Genomic DNA, 20,822 nt, shown 5'->3' with positions numbered 1-20,822 from the left:
TTACGTTGGTAAACAGTTTATAATAGCAATACGGCACCTCGGGGGTTTGTGGTCAATATAGCACAGCTAAGGGCTGTGTCCAGGCACTCTGCATTGTGTCGTGGCCTTAGAACAGCCTTTAGCCGTGGTATATTGGCCATATACCACACCTTCTCGGGCCTTGTTGCTTAATTATGATCTGGAAGTGTGATTTAATTTGAAACTTTCCTGTTCTGAAGAGGCGACCAATTCATGTTTTCCTCAGCTTACTAAACCCTAGTGAAATCAATCGCCTCCTTATAACGCACATCGTTGACGAATACATTTGAAATTAAATCACACTGCGAGATTATAATAAGGTTAGCCGTATTTTATGCACTTTGCTCAAGAGGCTTGACATGACCTGGCAGACAAGGCAAATGGTTTCCTTAAACAATTACCCTCAAAGTGATCGTGGCACCTTATTGTGAAGAGGATTTGGACTTCTCATCACTTAAAAATGCATAGAGTTTTAGATTTCCACTTTGGGGATGGGTGTGTGTGTGCGTGTTCGCCACCGTACGGTGCAGATGGTGCCTGCCCTTTGTCGTCTCTGCCGGAGAGAGATTGAGGGATTAAAGATTAAGGAGGAATGAGAAGTGCTGAAAAAGTGGACAGATTAAAAACAAAGAAAAATGTAATTGAACTTGTGTGTGTGTGTGTGTGTGTGTGTGTGTGTGTGTGTGTGTGTGTATATATACGTGGGTGGTGTACATTTGTGTGTGTGTGTGTGTATATACACGTGGGTGGTGTACATTTGTGTGTGTGTGTGTGTGTGTGTGTGTGTGTGTGTGTGTGTGTGTGTATATATATATATACGTGGGTGGTGTACATTTGTGTGTGTGTGTGTGTGTGTGTGTGTAGTAACTTGACAAGGAATGCCCACACACAATTCAATATTACTTTCCTTTACTTTCAACATAATAAATAAAGGTATTTGAAAGTGACACAGCCCACTTAACCTGTGGTAGAATCGCATTGGACAGCTACAACTCTGGGTGATGACATCATCAAAGGGGAAAGGTCACGGTCAAGGCCAATAATAACCATGAACACATGAATAGTAATCATACTATACTGCAGGTAAGTACAATAGCCTATCCAATGTAATTGTTTATTTAGTGTCATAGAGGAGCTTGATGAGTTAGAGAAATATAATATATGTGTGTGTGTGTGTGTGTGTGTGTGTGTGTGTGTGTGTGTGTGTGTGTGTGTGTGTGTATATATGCCCCACCACAGTAACCACATCGACAGACAGCAAAAAAGCAAGCAAATTGTGCGTTTGTGCGGGCGTGCCCATATGCCCACGTGTGTGTATGTGTGTGTGTGTGTCCGTAGTCTCCATACCACGGTCTGGAAGCAGGAGTGGAGTGAAGTGAGGAAGGGTGGTTTGTCCTGCTGGGCCAGGACTCTCTTCTCTATCATGGTACACTCCACATCATCGTCCTGAATCACCACGTCCTTCTTCAGGATCTTGACGGCGTACAGCTCCTCCGTGGGCTTCATCTCTGCCAGGATCACCTGGTACACAGGAGCACGAGAGGTCAAAGGTTAGACCGGAAGGCTTCTAATAGGGTGGTTTAAGGCGGATAGTGACGCGATTAACTCGACTGTTATGCTGTTACTATGCTTACTAGTCAACTGACGCGTGGATATACTCATTTAGTCACGTTGTGCTACGTCGAGGTACGGACAGTCTGAACCGAAACGTGGCATTGCACTCATTCATTGCGTGACTCGGTTCTGTGTAAATTGTGGATGATGTGACTATGATGTGAGTCACGCACACCGACAATAGACTTGGATCTGAATCAGGTTCAGATTTTGTCCGATAGATAACATCCCAGGACCTTCATTGATTTCAGAAGCCAATGAGAATAACTCGTGACAAATCATTGTGGGGAAGTTTCCCCAAACACAGAACAAGCAAAGATCGACACAAAAAAAACGAGATTTTGAAAGTGCTTTTCTGTCCAGGACTCGGCTTAATCTGTGTCCGGGAGACTACCACTTCACCGCCTTAAAAATACAAGTCAGATCCTGGGCTCACCTTGCCGAAGCTGCCTTTCCCCAGCACGGCCAGGAAGTTGAAGTCGGTGAGTTTGACCGAGTCCAGGTTGTTAGAGGGTAGACTAGACGGGCTGTCATCTGATGGAGAGATCACCTTCTTGGTACCAGGGCCCAGCTTGGCTTTCTATGTGTGGTGAGGAGAGGGGATCGGCGTGAGACACACACACACACACACACACACACTGCTGTGCAGCCTTTTATAACACAATAGAACAGCATTCAATTGAAAAAAAATGTTTATTTAACTTTATTTAACATTCACTTTGAAGGAGATGGAACACAGATAGACACAGAGGGTATAAAAAAAAAGGAAATATGGAATAACAGAACACGTGTTGAATACTCCTGACTTTGCCATTATGCTAACTCATTATGCTAACTCATTATGCTAACTCATTATGCTAACTCATTATGCTAACTCATTATGCTAACTCATTATGCTAACTCATTATGCTAACTCATTATGCTAACTCATTATGCTAACTCATTATGCTAACTCATTATGCTAACTCATTATGCTAACTCATTATGCTAACTCATTATGGTAAAATAACTCCCCTTTTTGTGGCATTTACCAGAAACCCTGAGGTCAAAATGTTGAAATTCATCTAAACACATTTGAATGAATTACTGTCAAACCCCATCAGTGATAATGCATTGTCATTGGTCAATGTGCCATCCAATCAAGTATCAATCGCGACGCTAAAGTGTGTCCACTACACGCTCTTACAAAGCTTCAACCGTGCTTGGTTCAGAATCAGAGCAAGACGGTAAAACCCTCCTGGCCTCGAACACACACATGCACTAAAACACACCCATTTTGGCACACTCTTGCGACCTCCATTTTCTCCAGAGGCCCATTCCATCGGTTTTCCAGGCACTGGGAACATGGCGGTGTCACAGCAGCCTGGGTGCCATTATCATTCTTCACCCTTACTCACAGGTGTCAAATCTACACACACACACACACACACACACACACACACACACACACACACACACACACACACACACACACACACACACACACACACACACACACACACACACACACACACACACACACACACACGAGCTTGGGCCAAATCGAGCAGCTGGTCCAGTCATGCTAAACCTGGTCCACACTACTGCTCAACCTCGTCTGTCTAGTACACTGGACAGGCTGGCAGCCACGCACACTACACACTACACACAACAATAAAAAGCTGCCCATTTGTGTAGAATATATACAACAATAATTTTAAAAAATCAACTGAACCAAAGACATCTGAGCCCATTTGGGAATCTGTCCAATGAATAGACACGTCACGTGTGTGAGGTTCTCAGTGTCAATACACTGCTGTCCCCCTCGCCCCCTTGGTGTTCATGGCTAGACGAGGTGGAGTAAACTGGTCAGGCGGCTTTAGTTTGGTTCATGGCGTCTGCATACAAGTCCAGATCATTCCTAGCCCCTCACCCTCTTCACGTCACGTCGATCCGACAGGATGTGATAGGCACAAGCAAGTGAGGTATAGTGAGGTATAGGCAGCACACTATCGGGCGAAGCAGACCACGCCTATAAGCGAAGTCCAACGAGAGGAAGAGACTCGCAAAAGCGGCCTCACTTCCTCACGGACGCACCTGCACTTTGGCTTTGTCCTTTGCCTGCAACCACAGCAGGGGAGAGGAGAACAAAGAACGGCTGACGGCTGAGACACAGCCGTACTATCAGAAGCACTATATATAGACATGCTTTATCTTAGGAGCACATTCGCTCATAAGACTAAACGCATTGACAACACAGGCACATTTTGTATTTCAGGAGCACTCGCTCGTAACACCAAAGCACTGAAACAATTGATCTCGGGAGCACAGTCGCTCATACTGGGTTTTACAACAAAGTGCTATGGGGACATCTAGTGGTAAAATGGTGGAAACTCCAACTGTGGCTTTCTTACTACGTTTCTTTCTCTCACTAACAAAAGACAAAACAAATGCATTCAGCATCATTTTGAGTTTGTCTAGAGTGCCATTTCCTTTACAAGGGGTCAGTTTGACAAAATCCTAGGCAAAAGTCAAAGACCACAAACGGACACTTTGAAATTTAGGGTCTAAAACCATAAACCAGCATGACATAAGTGACGTGTTTCATGATAACTTTATGTAATGATACAGAATACATTCAGAAAGTATTCCGACCCCTTGAATTTTTCCAGATTCCAGATGGTTGTCCTTCTGGAAGGTTCTCCCATCTCCACAGAGGAACTTCCCTGACCAAGGCCCCTCTTCCCCAACTGCTTAGTTTGGCCGGGCGGCCAGCTCTAGGAAGAATCTTGGTGGTTTCAAACTTTTTCCATTTAAGAATGATGGAGGCCACTGTGTTTTTGGGGACCTTCAATGCTGCAGAAATATTTTGGTACCTTTCCCCAGATCTGTGCCTCGACACAACCCTGTCTCGGAGCTCTACGGACAATTCCTTCAAACTCATGGTTTCATTTTTTGCTCTGACATGCACTGTCAACCGTGGGACCTGATATAGACAGGTGTTTGTCTTTCCAAAACATGTCCAATCAATTGAATTTACCACAGGTGGACTCCGATCAACTTGTTTAAACATCTCAAGGATGATCAATGGAAACAGGATGCACCTGAGCTCAATTTCGAGTCTCATAGCAGAGGGTCTGAAATGTAAATAAGGTACATCTGTTCTTTATTTGTAGTTATTTTGCAAAAAAAAAAATACTTTTCACTTTACCATTACGGGGTAGTGTGTGTAGATCGATGAGGAAAATAAGGCTGTAAGGTAACAAAATGCGGAGAAAGCGAAGGGGTCTGAATACTTTCTGAATGCCCTGTAAACTGCGCTGTATTCGATTCAGTGCGCCTCCAATGCAATGCATTTTAAAACCTGGCTTCATTACTGCCCTCTTGTGGATAAGCGATGAACAAACGTGAGCGAAATCAACTCCTCAGAGGTCAAAGTTTGTTGGTTGCGTACACAGTTTAGCAGGTGCGTCAGCGGGTCCGACGAAATGCCCGTGTTGATAAAGACAGAGTAAAAGCCACGTTATGGCCCTAGAAAATCCACACTGAACAACTAACTGTGCTGTCCATCTTTGTATTGACCTCTCATTGCTATAGGCACACAGCTTAAAACTTCCACCCTTGTACTGCTCTAGTATAGACCAAGCAGCCAAAAATATCCTATAGGCCAAAAAGGAGGAAGATAAAACAAATATGACCAGATAGTGATGAAAAAAAAAAAAAAAAAAAAACAGACTAAAAGTTTGATGACAGACAGATGTACATCATAGACAGACAGACAGACAGAGAGACAGACAGACAGACAGACTGTACACAGAAATACATATACGGGAAACATTTACTAACAATCTCCTTCCAACCAGTTATAGCCCAATGGGGAGTCCCCGATTCCCACCCCCTATATCCCCACCCGCTTTCCCTGTGCCTAGTCCATCCAGGTTAGGTGTACGCGGCTGCAGTATATACACAGACACCCGCTACACAGTTGAGGGAGGAATAGGAGTGAGAGGTCCAGTTGGTAGAGCACGGCGCTTCCAACGCCAGGGTTGCGGGTTCGACTCCCACGGGGGACCAGTAGAGGGAAAAAAGTATGAAAAATGTCTTCACTCACTACTGGTCAGTAACTCTGGATAAGAGCGTCTGCTCAAGGACCAAAACACGAAGAGTAGTAAAGAAGGGGTGGAGGACTAATAGACGAGGGGAAAAAGAGATAAGGGAGAGAAGGAGAAGAACAGAGTGTGTTTGGGTATGTGGGTGGTGGGGTTGGCTGCAATGTCCCTGTAATGAACAGGCACTGAAACATGTGTCCATCGTCCTACATTTCTGTCCTTGGGGTCTGCAGAGGTTAAGGCCTGTTTTCCTAATGGATGATATGAGGAAGTCGCCCTGTGGGACACAGTGGTCCTTCTGTAGCTCAGTTGGTAGAGCATGGCGCTTGTAACGCCAGGGTAGTGGGTTCGATCCCCGGGACCACCCATACGTAGAATGTATGCACACATGACTGTAAGTCGCTTTGGATAAAAGCGTCTGCTAAATGGCATATATTATTATTATATATTACTTGTATTTTCAAGCATATTGTATTTGTATACTGTCCTATTTTCTTGTGGAAGGAGCCGACCTGTACGTATACAGTACCAGAAACGCAATCTTTGTAGTGAATAACATTTATATAAATGCAAAGAAATATACATTTGTATTGTAGGACAATTTTCAGTCACATTTCCCTTCCAGCTTGACAGCTTTACACTTGGTTTTCTCAACACTAGACGAGGCTATTTACAGCTCAAGACAATGATTCACGAGAGCAATTCCTGCCATCTGATGGCTCGTGTTCTTGTGCTAATTCCAACCCCACACTGAGAACAAATTGTTAGTAAACTGGATCTATTTGCAGTAGCCTTAAACCACGTACAAATGATCGGAGCGGAAGAGAAGTGAGAAAGCGAGTGATTGGACACAAAGGAGGAAGACAAAAGAGGAACAGAGGCAAGGAAAGGAGACAGCGGAATGGGAGGACGGGGGCGAGGAGAGGAGAGATACCTTTAGGAAGTGATAGTTAATTTGGCAATCCTGGAAGAGAGGGAGAGAGACGGGGGGGGAGGGAGGAGAGAAACTCGGGCATTAGATTGGACAAGACAAAGGGTAGGCGTCTAGAGGGTCTCACAGAGCACAGATGAGAGATGAGGAAGTGTTACGCTAAGGGAGAAAAAGGAAGAGAGAGAGAGAGGGGCAGGCAGAAAGAGAGAAGGGCAGGCAGAACGTGAGAGTGAGGAGGGAGACAGGGGAAGAGCGATAGGGAGAGACCGGAAGAGAGAGAGAGAAAGAGAAAGAGAGAGAAAGCTATTTTCTTAGACCAAATTTGTCTCAGTCAGACAGACACAGTAGTAGCTGTAAACAACAACAGGAAGTGACCTCAGCCAATTAACCCGAACCTCGTGCATACCAGCCAAAGCGAGAATGAGCTTTTACAATGCACCTACATTTGTGAAAGACATGGAAGAATATAATGCCACACATACCAAGTTTAAGATATCTTGTCAGTGGGCCACAGAAATAGACCAACTAGACAGGATTACAATTAAGCACTATAGACAGGAACATCTTGAGCCCTCACACTCTCTAGTTCACATTGCGTCATATGTCTAGCCTGGTAACCCATGGCAAACCAAGCACACACAGCACAGCACATCGGGATACCAAAGGGTTGTTCATTTGAAAGAAATTAGGGGGAAAAAAAACAAACTTGAGTACTTGAATAAGAGACGTGCTACAATTTGGGTAACATCCATCCATTCCGCCATGCCAACCCCTCCATCCCTCCACTCTAACCCCTCCATCCCTCCACTCTAACCCCTCCATCCCTCCACTCTAACCCCTCCATCCCTCCACTCTAACCCCTCCATCCCTCCACTCTAACCCCTCCATCCCTCCACTCTAACCCCTCCATCCCGCCACGCCAACCCCGCCATCCCGCCACGCCAACCCCGCCATCCCGCCACGCCAACCCCCCATCCCGCCCGCCAACCCCTCCATCCCGCCAACCCCTCCATCCCTCCACTCTAACCCCTACATCCCTCCACTCTAACCCCTACATCCCTCCACTCTAACCCCTACATCCCTCCACTCTAACCCCTCCACGCTAACCCCTCCACGATAACCCCGCCACGATAACCCCTCCACGATAACCCCTCCATCCCTCCACTCTCACCCCTCCACTCTCACCCCTCCACTCTCACCCCTCCATCCCTCCACTCTAACCCCTCCATCCCTCCACTCTAACCCCTCCACTCCAACCCCTCCACTCCAACCCCTCCACCCCTCCACTCCAACCCCTCCACTCCAACCCCTCCACCCCTCCACTCTAACCCCTCCATCCCTGAACTCTAACCCCTCCATCCCTCCAACCCTCCAACCCCTCCATCCCTCCATCCCTCCTAACCCCTCCATCCCTCCACTCTCCATCCCTCCACCCTCCATCCCTCCATCCCTCCACTAACATCCCTCCCATCCCTCCACTCTAACCCTCCATCCCTCCACTAACCCTAACCCCTCCATCCCTCCATCCCTCCACCTAACCCCTCCATCCCTCCACTCCAACCCCTCCCAACCCTCCATCCCTTCAACCCCCCATTCCAACCCTCCACTCCTTAACCCCTCCATCCCTCCACTCTAACCCCTCCATCCCTCCACTCCTTCCACTATAACCCTCCATCCCTCCACTCTAACCCCTCCATCCCTCCACTCTAACCCCTCCATCCCTCCCAACCCCTCCATCCCTCCACTCTAACCCCTCCCCCTCCATCCCTCCACTCTAACCCCTCCATCCCTCCCTCTAACCCCTCCATCCCTCCACTAACCCCTAACCCCTCCATCCCTCCACTCTAACCCCTCCATCCCTCCCTCTAACCCTCCATCCCTCCATCCCTCCCTATAACGCCTCCATCCCTCCATCCCTCCATCCCTCCACTATAACCCCTCCATCCCTCCACTCTAACCCCTCCCCCCTCCATCCCTCCACTCTAACCCCTCCATCCCTCCACATTCTAACCCCTCCATCCCTCCACTATAACTCCAACCCCTCCATCCCTGCTCCATCCCTCCAACCCCTCCACTATAACCCTCCATCCCTCCAACCCATCCCTCCACCCCTCCATCCCTCCTAACCCCTCCACTCCAACCCTCCATCCCTCCATTCTAACCCCTCCATCCCTCCATTCTAACCCCTCCATCCCTCCACTATAACGCCTCCATCGCTCCACTATAACGCCTCCATCCCTCCACTATAACGCCTCCATCCCTCCACTATAACGCCTCCATCCCTCCACTATAACTCCTCCATCCCTCCACTATAACCCCTCCATCCCTCCACTCTAACCCCTCCATCCCTCCACTCTAACCCCTCCATCCCTCCTAACCCCTCCATCCCTCCACGCTAACCCTCCATCCCTCCACTCTAACTCCTCCATCCCTCCACTCTAACCCCTCCATCCCTCCACTCTAACCCCTCCACTCTTACCCCTCCACCCCTCCACTCTTACCCCTCCATCCCTCCACTCTTACCCCTCCATCCCTCCACTCTTACCCCTCCATCCCTCCACTCTTACCCCTCCATCCCCTTCACTCTAACCCCTCCGTCCCTCCATTCTAACCCTTCCACTCTTACCCCTGCATCCCTCCACTCTTACCCCTCCATTCCTCCACTCTCACCCCTCCACTCTCACCCCTCCACTCTCACCCCTCCACTCTCACCCCTCCATCCCTCCAAAACTGATATTCTCAGGAGTAACAAACAAATCCTTCCTGCCCAAATCCATGTTCGTGCTGATGAACTAGCAGCTTTACAGTGACACCGGTCTGAGTCACCCCTGATTCTAAGACACCCGGAGTCAAAGGTCAACCCCTACCATATTCTATAAGCCTGTATCTACAAAGCTGGATATACTATTGTCTTGGAGGACGAGAAAAAGACCACCGCACCTTCGAGCCACCCAGAGTAATTAATAACGAGGCAGCCTCTCAATGCGCGCCTGGAGACAGACGAGCGGCACAACAGAGTTTTAATTAACAGCCCTGTTTCCATGGAGAATCCATGGCCCTTTCATGTCCAGATTCTCCGGGACACACCGTGCTTACGGTCTGGAGAGGGATGGTGGCCATCTTGAAATGCAAACATATTTGTCATGGAGAAGGGCCAAATTCAATTATGCCAGTTTAATGTGGTTGTGGAGTGGCTTTGGAAGAAGCTCAAGGACTTAATATGATGAGTTCACTTAGTCACGGTCACAAACATAACATGTAGATATAACCAGGAAAAAACACACACGCGTTACTGAATAAAACGGAAGTCACTCATACAAACTAACAGGCATACAAAGGAGACATATCACGACGTGTAATAAAAATCACAGAATGTTCGATGAAAGCAGGTTGGGCTACAGTAACCAACGATTATTCGGATAATATGTTCTCCAGTCTGGTCTCTGAGGCCTCACCTCAAACTTCTGTCTGAGCTCCTCGTTCCCGTCATCCTCCTCTGAGATGGGCACGTTGTAGAACTCGCCCTCCTCTTGGTTCAACATCTTGTACCTGAGAGAGAGAGAAAGAGAGAGAAAAAGAGAAAGAGAGAGAAAAAGAGAAAGAGAGAGAAAAAGAGAAAGAGAGAGAAAAAGAGAGCGAAAGAGAGCATTCATATTTCAATTATGATTGTTTACAAAAACAACATTACGGATGTGAATCCAAGCCCATGGACGTTCTGAGACCCAGCTTGCTATTTATAGTGCAGTCGATAAGCGTTAAAAGTAACAGAATGTTTCTAAGAGCCAGCATAAAAACATCTCAACAGCCTATAAAACCCAGAAAGAGATGTTATACCCGGAGACAAAAAGCTAGGTATGGAGCGGCCATTAGTTGACGTCTCTGCATTCCTCCCTCCCTCCCTGCATCACTTCAACCCTCTGTCCCTCTCTAACCTCCGGATTCCTACACACTTGGCCCAGACACATAGTTCATCACAAAGCAACAGTCCCTCTGGCTCCAGTGCATTGGGGCCAGAATGATCCGTGTGTTGGCGGCGCTCATGAAACACATCACTATTTATGACCCACAGACATCAGATGGCACCTCAAAGGGAACTGAGCTGTGGAGATAAAGTTCACTGTTGCTGTTGTGATTAATGATCGGTTGGCACCAGACTGAGATATAAGGGACCACAACGCCAAGAGGCTCTGTGATGATGACCAACAATGACATGGAAATGCAGGTAAGTTGAGAAGGGACTTACATCCGAAAGATAATCTTGATTTATCACTGCACTTTTCAAATAGAAATCGCTACAAAAAAATAAAAAAATCAGATTACAGCTGCGATTGCTTCAAACGGATAAACCAGGATAAATTAAATTCGTGTTCATTAAGATCCCTTCTTCGCTATTAACTTAATGACTGCTACTCTTCCGTCAGTCTACAAAAACACAACACAAAAGAAATTTGACAAACGCAATGCTCTCTGTAATTATTGGGACAGTGAAGCAGTGTTCCGTCTTTTGGCTCTATACTACAAAAGTCTGGATTTGAAATTAAAACAATGAGGATGAAGTCAAAGTGCAGACTGTCAGCTTTCATTTGTGGGTATTGTCATCGATATCGAATGAACCATTTAGAAATTACGGCACTTTTTGTACATTGTGCATCCGTTTTAGGGGAGCAAAAGTATTTGGACAAATTCTGAATGAATTTGTCAATAATGATGAGTGAGAACGTTACACAAATATTATACCCCCAAGACACGCTAACCTCATCATTACAATAACTGCGGAGGTGAGCATCTTTTGGGGGGGTATGGTATTTGTGCGTCTATCACTTTCTCAGTCATCATTGTTCACGATACATTTAGGATTATCTGTCATCGTGGTAGTATCCACATTCGTGTAGAAGTGGTTAGAAACATGTTATATGCTTATTTACAATAAAAGTGACCCGAAATGACACAATACAATATTTACAAATTCATTTCTATTGGGCACAAATTAATCCGAAACATAACCGAAACAAACAGAAAATGCATCTAAAACAAGCTTGGTAGTCATTGCATGCTATGACTTTAATACACATACAGTTGAAGTCGGAAGTTCACATACACCTTTAGCCAAGTACATTTAAACTCAGGTTTCACAACTCCTGACATTTAATCCTAGTCAAAATGCAATGTCTTCACAGTTAGTTAAGATCACCACCTTATTTTAAGAATGAGAAATGTCAGAATAATAGTAGAGAGAATGATTTATTTCAGCTTTTATTTCTTTCATCGCATTCCCAGTGGGTCAGAAGTTTACATACACTCAATTAAATTGTTTTACTTGGGTCAAACGTCTCGGGTAGCCTTCCACAAGCTACCCACAATAAGTTGGGTGAATTTTCGTCCATTCCTCCTGACAGAGCTGGTGTAACTGAGTCAGGTTTGTAGGCCTCCTTGCTCGCACAAGCTTTTTCAGTTCTGCCCACAAATGTTCTATAGAATTGAGGTTAGGGCTTTGTGATGGACACTCCAATACCTTGACTTTGTTGTCCTTAAGCCATTTTCCACAACTTTGGAAGTATGCTTGGGGTCATTGTCCATTTGGAAGATCCATTTGCGACCAAGCTTTAACTTCCTGACTGATGGCTTGAGATGTTTCTTCAATATATCCACGTAATTTCCCTCCCTCATGATGCCATCAATTTTGTGAAGTGCACCAGTCCCTCCTGCAGCAAAGCACCCCTAAAAGATGATGCTGCCACCCCCGTGCTTCATGGTTGGGATGGTGTTTTTTGGCTTGCAAACCTCCCCTTTTTCCTCCAAACATAACGATGGCAAATTATGGCCAAACAGACCAGAGGACATTCTACAAAAAGTACCATCTTTGTCCCCATCTGCAGTTACAAACCGTAGTCTGGCTTTTTTATGGCGGTTTTGGAGCAGTGGCTTCTTCCTTGCTGAGCGGCCTTTTACGTTATGTCGATATAGGACTCGTTTTACTGTGGATATAGATACTTTGTACCTGTTTCCTCCAGCATCTTCACAAGGTCCTATGCTGCTGTTCTGAGATTGATTTGCACTTTCGCACCAAAGTACGCTCATCTCTAGGAGACAGAACGTGTCTCCTTCCTGAGCGGTATGACGGCTGCATGGTGTTTATACTTGAGTACTATTGTTTGTACAGATAAACGTGGTACCTTCAGGTGTTTGAAAATTGCTCCCAAGGATGAACCAGACTTGTGTAGGTCTACAATTATTTTTCTGAGGTTTTGGCTGATTTCTTTAGATTTTCCCATGATGTTAAGCAAAGAGGCACTGAGTGTGAAGGTAGGCCTTGAAATACATCCACAGGTACACTTCCAATTGACTGAAATTATGTCAATTAGTCTATCAGAAGCTTCTAAAGCCATGACATTTTCTGGAATTTTCCAAGCTCTTTAAAGGCACAGTCAACTTAGTGTATGTACACTTCTGACCCACTGGAGTTGTGATACAGTGACTTAATCTGTCTGTAAACTATTGTTGGAAAAATGACTTGTGTCATGCACAAAGTATATGTCCTAACCGACTTGCAACAACTATAGTTTGTTAATTAACAAGACATTTGTGGAGTGGTTGAAAAACAAGTTTTAATGACTCCAACCTAAGTGTATGTTAACATCCGACTTCAACTGTAAGTGAATTTGTCCCGATACTTTTGCTCCCCTAAAATGGAGGTATAAAAAGTGCTGTAATTTCTAAACGGTTCATCCGGTATGGATGAAAATCCCTTTAAATTAAAGCTGACAGTCTGCACATTAACCTCATAGTCATTGTTTGATTTTAAATCCAAAGTTCTGAAGTAAAGAGCCAAAAGAAGAAATAAAGCTTCACTGTCCCAATAATTATGGCAGGCACTACATATTCCCTAACAGATAGAGGAACACTGCATTGGAATGTCATCTAATGTTATACTTACCAACCACACACAGGAGATTTGATCAGCTCTGACACGCCGAAGGACAGGGAGCCCATGAAATCATTCCTGGTAGTCCGGTCCCAGTCCCACACCTCCACAGACAGCCTGCGATCCTTATCTGTAGCCTTCAGCTTGCTGGAATAACACACAGACATATGTACAGTGTTAATGATAATGACTACATTACCCATAATACACAAACGTGAAAGGGGCCTAACATTGTGCCCAGGGGTACACCTCAACTCACAATGTAAAAGACTCATTCCAGGTGGGATTGAGGTTGGCGAGGATGGTCTTGGTCTTCTTCTTGGTCTCATTCTTGGGATCTGGGATGAGCTTGAGCTTGACGTAAGGATCAGACGAGCCGTTGGGGTCCATGGGGATCAGATTTCGACCTTCGCCCACTGATGGAGAAACAACACAGAAGGAAAAGGTTGATTTTGAACTAACACAGGTGACATTTCTTGTACAGTGGTATACTTTGAGAGGAGTTAGTGTTCTTTAAAGTTGCCTTGTAACAGCATGATGGATTTAATAATGGACATGGAAATTCAACAATCAGGAGATATTTTATAAAAAAATAACCCATATGTAGACAGCATAGAAACCTGCTAGAGATGGTTATACAGTATGTATATTGTTGTTACTATTTCAGTAGTACCAGCCTCCGTCTCCATCCTTGTGGTCCTGTGTTTAGCCATGTTCAGCAAACTGTGCACAGACACCAGGGACATGAGCACCCCATTAGCACTCTGGCTCCCAGAGCCATGGAACACAGCCAACCACTTTACATTATGCAGGGAATCGCCACAGAGACCGAGCCACTGAACGCCTGCCTGGCCAGGCAAGCCCTTAAGCCCAGGAGACCCGGAGACAGCTTCTCATGTGGTCCTGTCAATCAAATGCTGGCCCTGACATAAGGGCTTGTTGATAATAATGCTAGATTGACCTTTGACCCAGAACGAGAGCAGATAAGCTACTAGAGTAAAACTGCATAATGGATGCCATTTTGTCACGCTGTCTTGATAGGGTAGAGTAATAGACTAGAGTCTTTATTATCTCAGATGGGCAAATCATTTTGCAGCACATAGTAAAAACACAATGAACACATAAAAAATGAACACATAAAAAATATACATAATAAATACACACAAAAAGTATATACAGAGATTTACATACACCTTAGCCATGTACATTTAAACTCAGTTTTCACAATTCCTGACATTTAATCCTAGTCAAAATTCCCTGTCAGTTAGGATCACCACTTCATTTTAAGAATGTGAAATGTCAGAATTATAGTAGAGAGAATTATTTATTTAATCTTTTATTTCTTTCATCACATTCCCAGTGAGTCAGAAGTCTACATACACTCAATTAGTATTTGGTAGCATTGCCTTTAAAATTGTTTAACTTGGGTCAAACGTTTCGGTTAGCCTTCTACAAGCTTCCCACAATAAGTTGGGTGTATTTAGGTCCATTCCTCCTGACAGGGCTGGTGTAACTGAGTCAGGTTTGTAGGCCTCCTTGCTCGCACACGCTTTTTCAGTTCTACCCACAAATTTTCTATAGAATTGAGGTCAGGGCTTTGTGATGGACACTCCAATTCCTTGACTGTTGTCCTTAAGCCATTTTCCACAACTTTGGAAGTATGCTTGGGGTCATTGTCCATTTGGAAAACCCATTTGTGACAAAGCTTTAACATCCTGACCGATGTCTTGAGATGGTGCTTCAATATATCCACATAATTTCCCTTCCTCATGATGCCATCTATTTTGTGAAGTGCACCAGTCCCTCTTGCAGCAAAGCACCCCCACAACATGATGCTGCCATTGCTCCCAAGGATGAACCAGACACAGGTACACCTCCAATTGACTCAAATTATGTCAGTTAGACTATCAGAAGCTTATAAAGCCATGGAATTTTCCAAGCTGTTTAAAGGCACAATCAACTTAGTGTATGTAAATGTCTGACCCACTGGAATTGTGATACAGTGAATTATAAGTGAAATAATCTGTCTGTAAACAATTGTTAGTAAAATTACTTGTGTCATGCACAAAGTAGATGTCATAACCAACTAGCCAACACTATAGTTTGTTAACAAGACATTTGTGGAGTTGTTGAAAAAACAGTTTTATTAACTTCCAACTTCAACCGTATACAGCATTGTGTACACAGGAAGTCGACCTCGTACCAGGCATGAATAGTCAGTCCATACCTAACAGTAGAGAACTACAGCTTATTGAGAAAGCTGACAGCAGCTGGCATGAAGGAGAGTTTTGACCTGTTAGTTCTACACTTAGAGAGCCTGAGGGAAGCAACAGAATTTCAGCAAACAGAGGATGCTGGGAGTCCCACAACTAATAAATATTAATACAAACTGTAGGTTTCTATAGTAATTTATATTAAGCTATAGCAGTTATATTACCTAAATGCATTTTCAACTAAGTAATTATATTTCCCTCACAACACCAAACGTATTGAAAATTAAACCATAACCTATGAGCCACTGATTTAAACATATATATTCTATATACATAACAAAGGGGCTACATTTTTGCCTGGGATTGTCATATGAGAGTGAATTAAGTAACGAGACAATTCGATAAGCCTTGTGCAAATAAGCTTTAAACTTGCTTCCGTCTGTCCCTCCCGCTTGCACCTGTGCTAGGGGATTCGTCTCGTTTGGATAGCGGGTGATGCAGTATGCGGTCAGAGGTGAGAGAGGGCTGGAGGGGGAGGACACCTCATTGGGAGAGACAGGGGATCGTACCAAATGTCTCCCTATGCTTTACATCGTGCACGACTTTAAACCAGAGACATACAGGGGGTTTGCCATTTGGGACTTAAAGCAGAAGCTATTCTTCCTTTGGTCCAAACAGGATTAAAACAATTACATCTGAGCCGCAGCCTACATCATAAATAAAACAATTACGTCCGAGCCGCAGCCTACATCATAAATAAAAAATAAAATACATCATACCAAACATTATTACATCCCACCGCTGCCACCAAATGTCATCCCTGGCAGGACAATGCATATATGAGGAGACGGATAACCACAAGCAGACAAACATATTATAGCAACCAGGCTAACTCGGACCTAGCCTGCTAACGGAACTAGGCTGGAAATGGGGGATAATGTGTTGAAGCGAAGACACGTCTCAAAATGGCACCTAATTCCCAAATACCGTGAACTACTTTCAACCAGAGCCCTATAGTCCCTGGTCAAAAGCAGTGCACTATATAGGGAACAGGATCCCATTAGAGACAGCCATAGAGTCCATGGTGCTTGCTTACGGAGCTGTGAGGGGAACGGCACCTCAGTACCTCCAGGCTCTGATCAGGCCCTACACCCAAACAAGGGCACTGCGTTCATCCACCTCTGGCCTGCTCGCCTCCCTACCACTGAGGAAGTACAGTTCCCGCTCAGCCCAGTCAAAACTGTTCGCTGCTCTGGCTCCCCAATGGTGGGACACACTCCCTCACGACGCCAGGACAGCGGAGTCAATCACCACCTTCCGGAGACACCTGAAACCCCACCTCTTTAAGGAATACCTAGGATAGGATAAAGTAATCCTTCTCACCCCCCTTAAAAGATTTAGATGCACTATTGTAAAGTGGCTGTTCCACTGGATGTCATAAGGTGAATGCACCAATTTGTAAGTCGCTCTGGATAAGAGCGTCTGCTAAATGACTTAAATGTAAATGTAAATGAGTCATTCTAGCCTACACTTGGCTAGGTAAGGAACCTGATCCTCCCCTCGAAAGCATGCGCTGTGTCATTTAAGCATCACTCTGTCATGCAATAACTGACAGCAGGTGAACTATGAAGATAGTGATGTGTCTTGATATCTGCTTCTAAAGTGTATAAGGTGTGTCCTGGGATTGAACTCATTCACCTGCAAAACCTTATGAGAATACATGTGAACCGCAGTTTTGTACATACCAATAAATGATTCCATCCCCGTACACACATACCGTGTGAACATTCAATGTACAGATATATTCAATAGGCTTATGTTTATATTATAGTTGAATTGGTATAAATACAAAACACACAACACATCCGTATAGGTCTAAGGTAAAATACTCCAAATGTACAGGTGACCAATGGCCATACCTTTTCCAACACACTCTCTCTTAACGGACTCGACTTCAACTGTCCCAATACAAAAGGTTAGGTTTTGAATATTTAAAAAACGCTTCCAAATAGAGGTGTAGGCAAAGCGCTTAGTAGCCAAGTGACCTTTGAATAATGGCCTTAAGTTTTGACAGCGTGGGCGGGGAGACAGCAGCATGATACTACCCGACTGGACTCTGGCGTGTGGACTACGTGAGTGTGTGTGTAAAGCGTGCTTGTGTGTAGAACTTAACTCCAGCAAAAAAAAAGTGATTTAACTGCTGGTGTATAAACCCCTTTTGTCACGCGTGCCCAGACAATAATATTGTTAACTCATATTTGAGCAAACCCTCCGTGTTCATCTTAAAAATGAACCTCCATTTCCATTAGCAGCCAGTAGGAGGAACCCTCGACCCTATAACAGAACGTCTTGTCTGTCTGTCTGCGCTGCGTGCATCTGACTCTGCTATCATAACAGTTGTACAACATGCTACCTACCACCTGACGAGCGGCACACAATACACGTAGACTTATCTGGATGGAATTACAGTTGTTGTTGTATAATCTACCGTGCTGAATTGTAATATACGGTAACGGTCAAAAGTTTTACAACAGCTACTCATTCAAGGGTTTTTATTTGGACTATTTTCTACATTGTAGAATAACAGTGAAGACATCAAAACTATGAAATAACACATATGGCATCACATAGTAACCAAAAACAAGCGATAAACAAATCAACATATTTTTTATATTTGAGATTCTTCAAATTGACACCCTTTGCCTTGATGACAGCTTTGCACACTCTTGGCATTCTCTCAACCAGCTTCACCAGGAATGCTTTTCCAACAGTCTTGAAGGAGTTCCCACATATGCTGAGAACTTGTTGGCTGCTTTTCCTTCACTCTGCGGTCCGACTCATCCCAAACCATCTCAATTGAGGTCGGGGGATTGTGGAGGACAGGTCATCTGATGCAGCACTCCATCACTATCCTTCTTGGTAAAATAGCCCTTACACAGCCTGGAGGTGTGTGGGATCATTGTCCTGTCGAAAAACAATTGAGTCTCACTAAGCGCAAACCAGATGGGATGGCGTATCGCTGCAGAATGCTGTGGCAACCGTGCTGGTTAAGTGTGCCTTGAATTCTGAATAAATCACAGACACACTTGTCACCAGCAAAGCACCCTGACACCATCACACCTCCTCCTCCATGCTTAACGGTAGAAAATACAGACGCAGACATCATCAGTTCACCCACACCCGTCTCACAAAGACATGGCGGTTGGAACCAAAGATCTCCAATTTGGTCCAGACCAGAGAACACATTATCACCGGTCTAATGTCCATTGCTCGTGTTTCTTGGCCCAAGCAAGTCTTTGTTAGGAAATTATGATTAATATGACTGAACAAATCATTTTAAATGGAACTGTAAGTAAACTTATACTCTGTTATATTATAATCTGATTAACAATATGAGTTCATAAGAAGAAATTGTGTGACAGGACAAGGAGGGATAGAATGTTAATGAACACCATTTCTACTAGGCAGGAACAAATGGGTTGTGGACTGTGTGAACACATAAGGTCGTTAGCCTATGGTTGACCCAACCTGAAACTTAGCTCTGGGGTTTTTAGATTAGGCGGTGAGTGCATTCCTAGGGTTTCTGTTAATTAAACCTGTCAGTTCAGTGGTGATCGATAATGTTGAGGGGTCAAAAGTTATCTGGGAGTGTGTTAGTAAGTTAGAATTAACGCTTCACCTTACTTTGTCCTGTCGAGAGGGGGGGGGGGGTTCGTTTAAGACAGTGAAATGACGTCATGATCTGTATTTAAACTGATGCTTTTGTTTTGAGTGGAAGCGCGCTCCGAGAATAAATTCTATTACCTATTATTTAAAGACTGGTCTGCGTCTATTTTATGCAACAAGAAATCTTACAAATTCTCATAAAATAGATGAAGGCACATTGGCATAATTAAATTATACTAACAGTCTTTTATTCTTATTGGTGTCCTAGTAGTGGTCTCTTTGCAGCAATTTGACCATGAAGGCCTGATTCACACGGTCTCCTCTGAACAGTTGATGTCGAGATGTGTCTGAACTTGAACTCTGAAGCATTAATTTGGGCTGCAATTTCTGAGGCTGGTAACTCTCATGAACGTATCCTCTGCAGCAGAGATAACTCATTCCTGTGGCGGTCCTCATGAGAGCCAGTTTCATCACAGCACTTGATGGTTTTTGCAACTGCACTTAAAAGGAACGTTCAAAGTTCTTGACATTTTCCATATTGACTGACCTTCATCTCTTAAAGTAATGACGGACTGTCATTTCTCATTTGACCTGTTCTTGCCATAATATGGACTTGATCATTTACCAAATAGGGCTATCTCCTGTTTACCCACACTACCTTGTCACAACACAACTGATTGGCTCAGATGCATTAAGAAGGTACACCTGTTAATTTAAATGCATTCCAGGTGACTACCTCATGAAGCTGGTTGAGATAATGCCGAGAGTGTGCAAAGCTGTCAAAGGCAAAAGGTGGCTATTTGAAGAATATCAAATATAAAATATAATTTTGTGTTCCCTATTATTAAACAATGTAGGAAATAGTACAAATAAAGAAAAAGCTTTGAATGAGTACGTGCTTTGAATGAGTAGGTGCTTTGAATGAGTACGTGTTGTAAAACTTTGGTCCGGCAGTGTATGTGCATATAAAGCCTTATTTTAGTGGACTGACACATTGGTTGTGCATCACACGACTCCGACAATATTATCTCCTTACAAGCCTACAAGAGTATCTCCTACAAGTGTGTGTCAGTCAGTGACTGAGTCCTCATTGACACACTGGGACATGAAAGGGGGAAAGAGGCCTCAATGCCACCGTTACCTTGGATACCAGAGTCTCGAGGACAGTCTCCTTATAAAAAGTGCCTTGGATTCAAAAGAACAGGCGCTTGTTACGTGATTAATGCGGCCCTCGTCTGAGTGGGTGCGGTATTATCGAGTGATCGACGGAGATAACAGAAGAACTGAGTCAGACAGAGCTGTGTTGGTTAGAACCGTTCTCTTTTCAGACCCCTTTTCTCTTTCAGCACATTGGATTGTACCAAATCACA

General features: G+C 44.5%; 1 protein-coding gene across 1 annotated transcript in view; it reads right to left on the bottom strand.

Moving 5' to 3' along the window:
* Positions 1 to 20,822, bottom strand: part of LOC118364978 (protein kinase C alpha type) — a 251,842-nt gene that overhangs the window by 58,712 nt on the left and 172,308 nt on the right. The window contains exons 6-10 of the mRNA XM_035746840.2: positions 13,833 to 13,989; positions 13,586 to 13,720; positions 10,107 to 10,200; positions 2,069 to 2,212; positions 1,366 to 1,539 (exon numbers count right to left, since the gene is read on the bottom strand). Coding sequence (XP_035602733.2) covers positions 1,366 to 1,539; positions 2,069 to 2,212; positions 10,107 to 10,200; positions 13,586 to 13,720; positions 13,833 to 13,989 — 704 coding nt within the window. The remainder of the gene's footprint in view (positions 1 to 1,365; positions 1,540 to 2,068; positions 2,213 to 10,106; positions 10,201 to 13,585; positions 13,721 to 13,832; positions 13,990 to 20,822) is intronic.

This window comes from Oncorhynchus keta, chromosome 32, assembly GCF_023373465.1.
Source record: "Oncorhynchus keta strain PuntledgeMale-10-30-2019 chromosome 32, Oket_V2, whole genome shotgun sequence".
In the NCBI taxonomy this organism is placed as follows: domain Eukaryota; kingdom Metazoa; phylum Chordata; class Actinopteri; order Salmoniformes; family Salmonidae; genus Oncorhynchus; species Oncorhynchus keta.
Note: the sequence above shows the minus strand (reverse complement) of the source record. Positions and strands in the feature narration are given on the sequence as shown.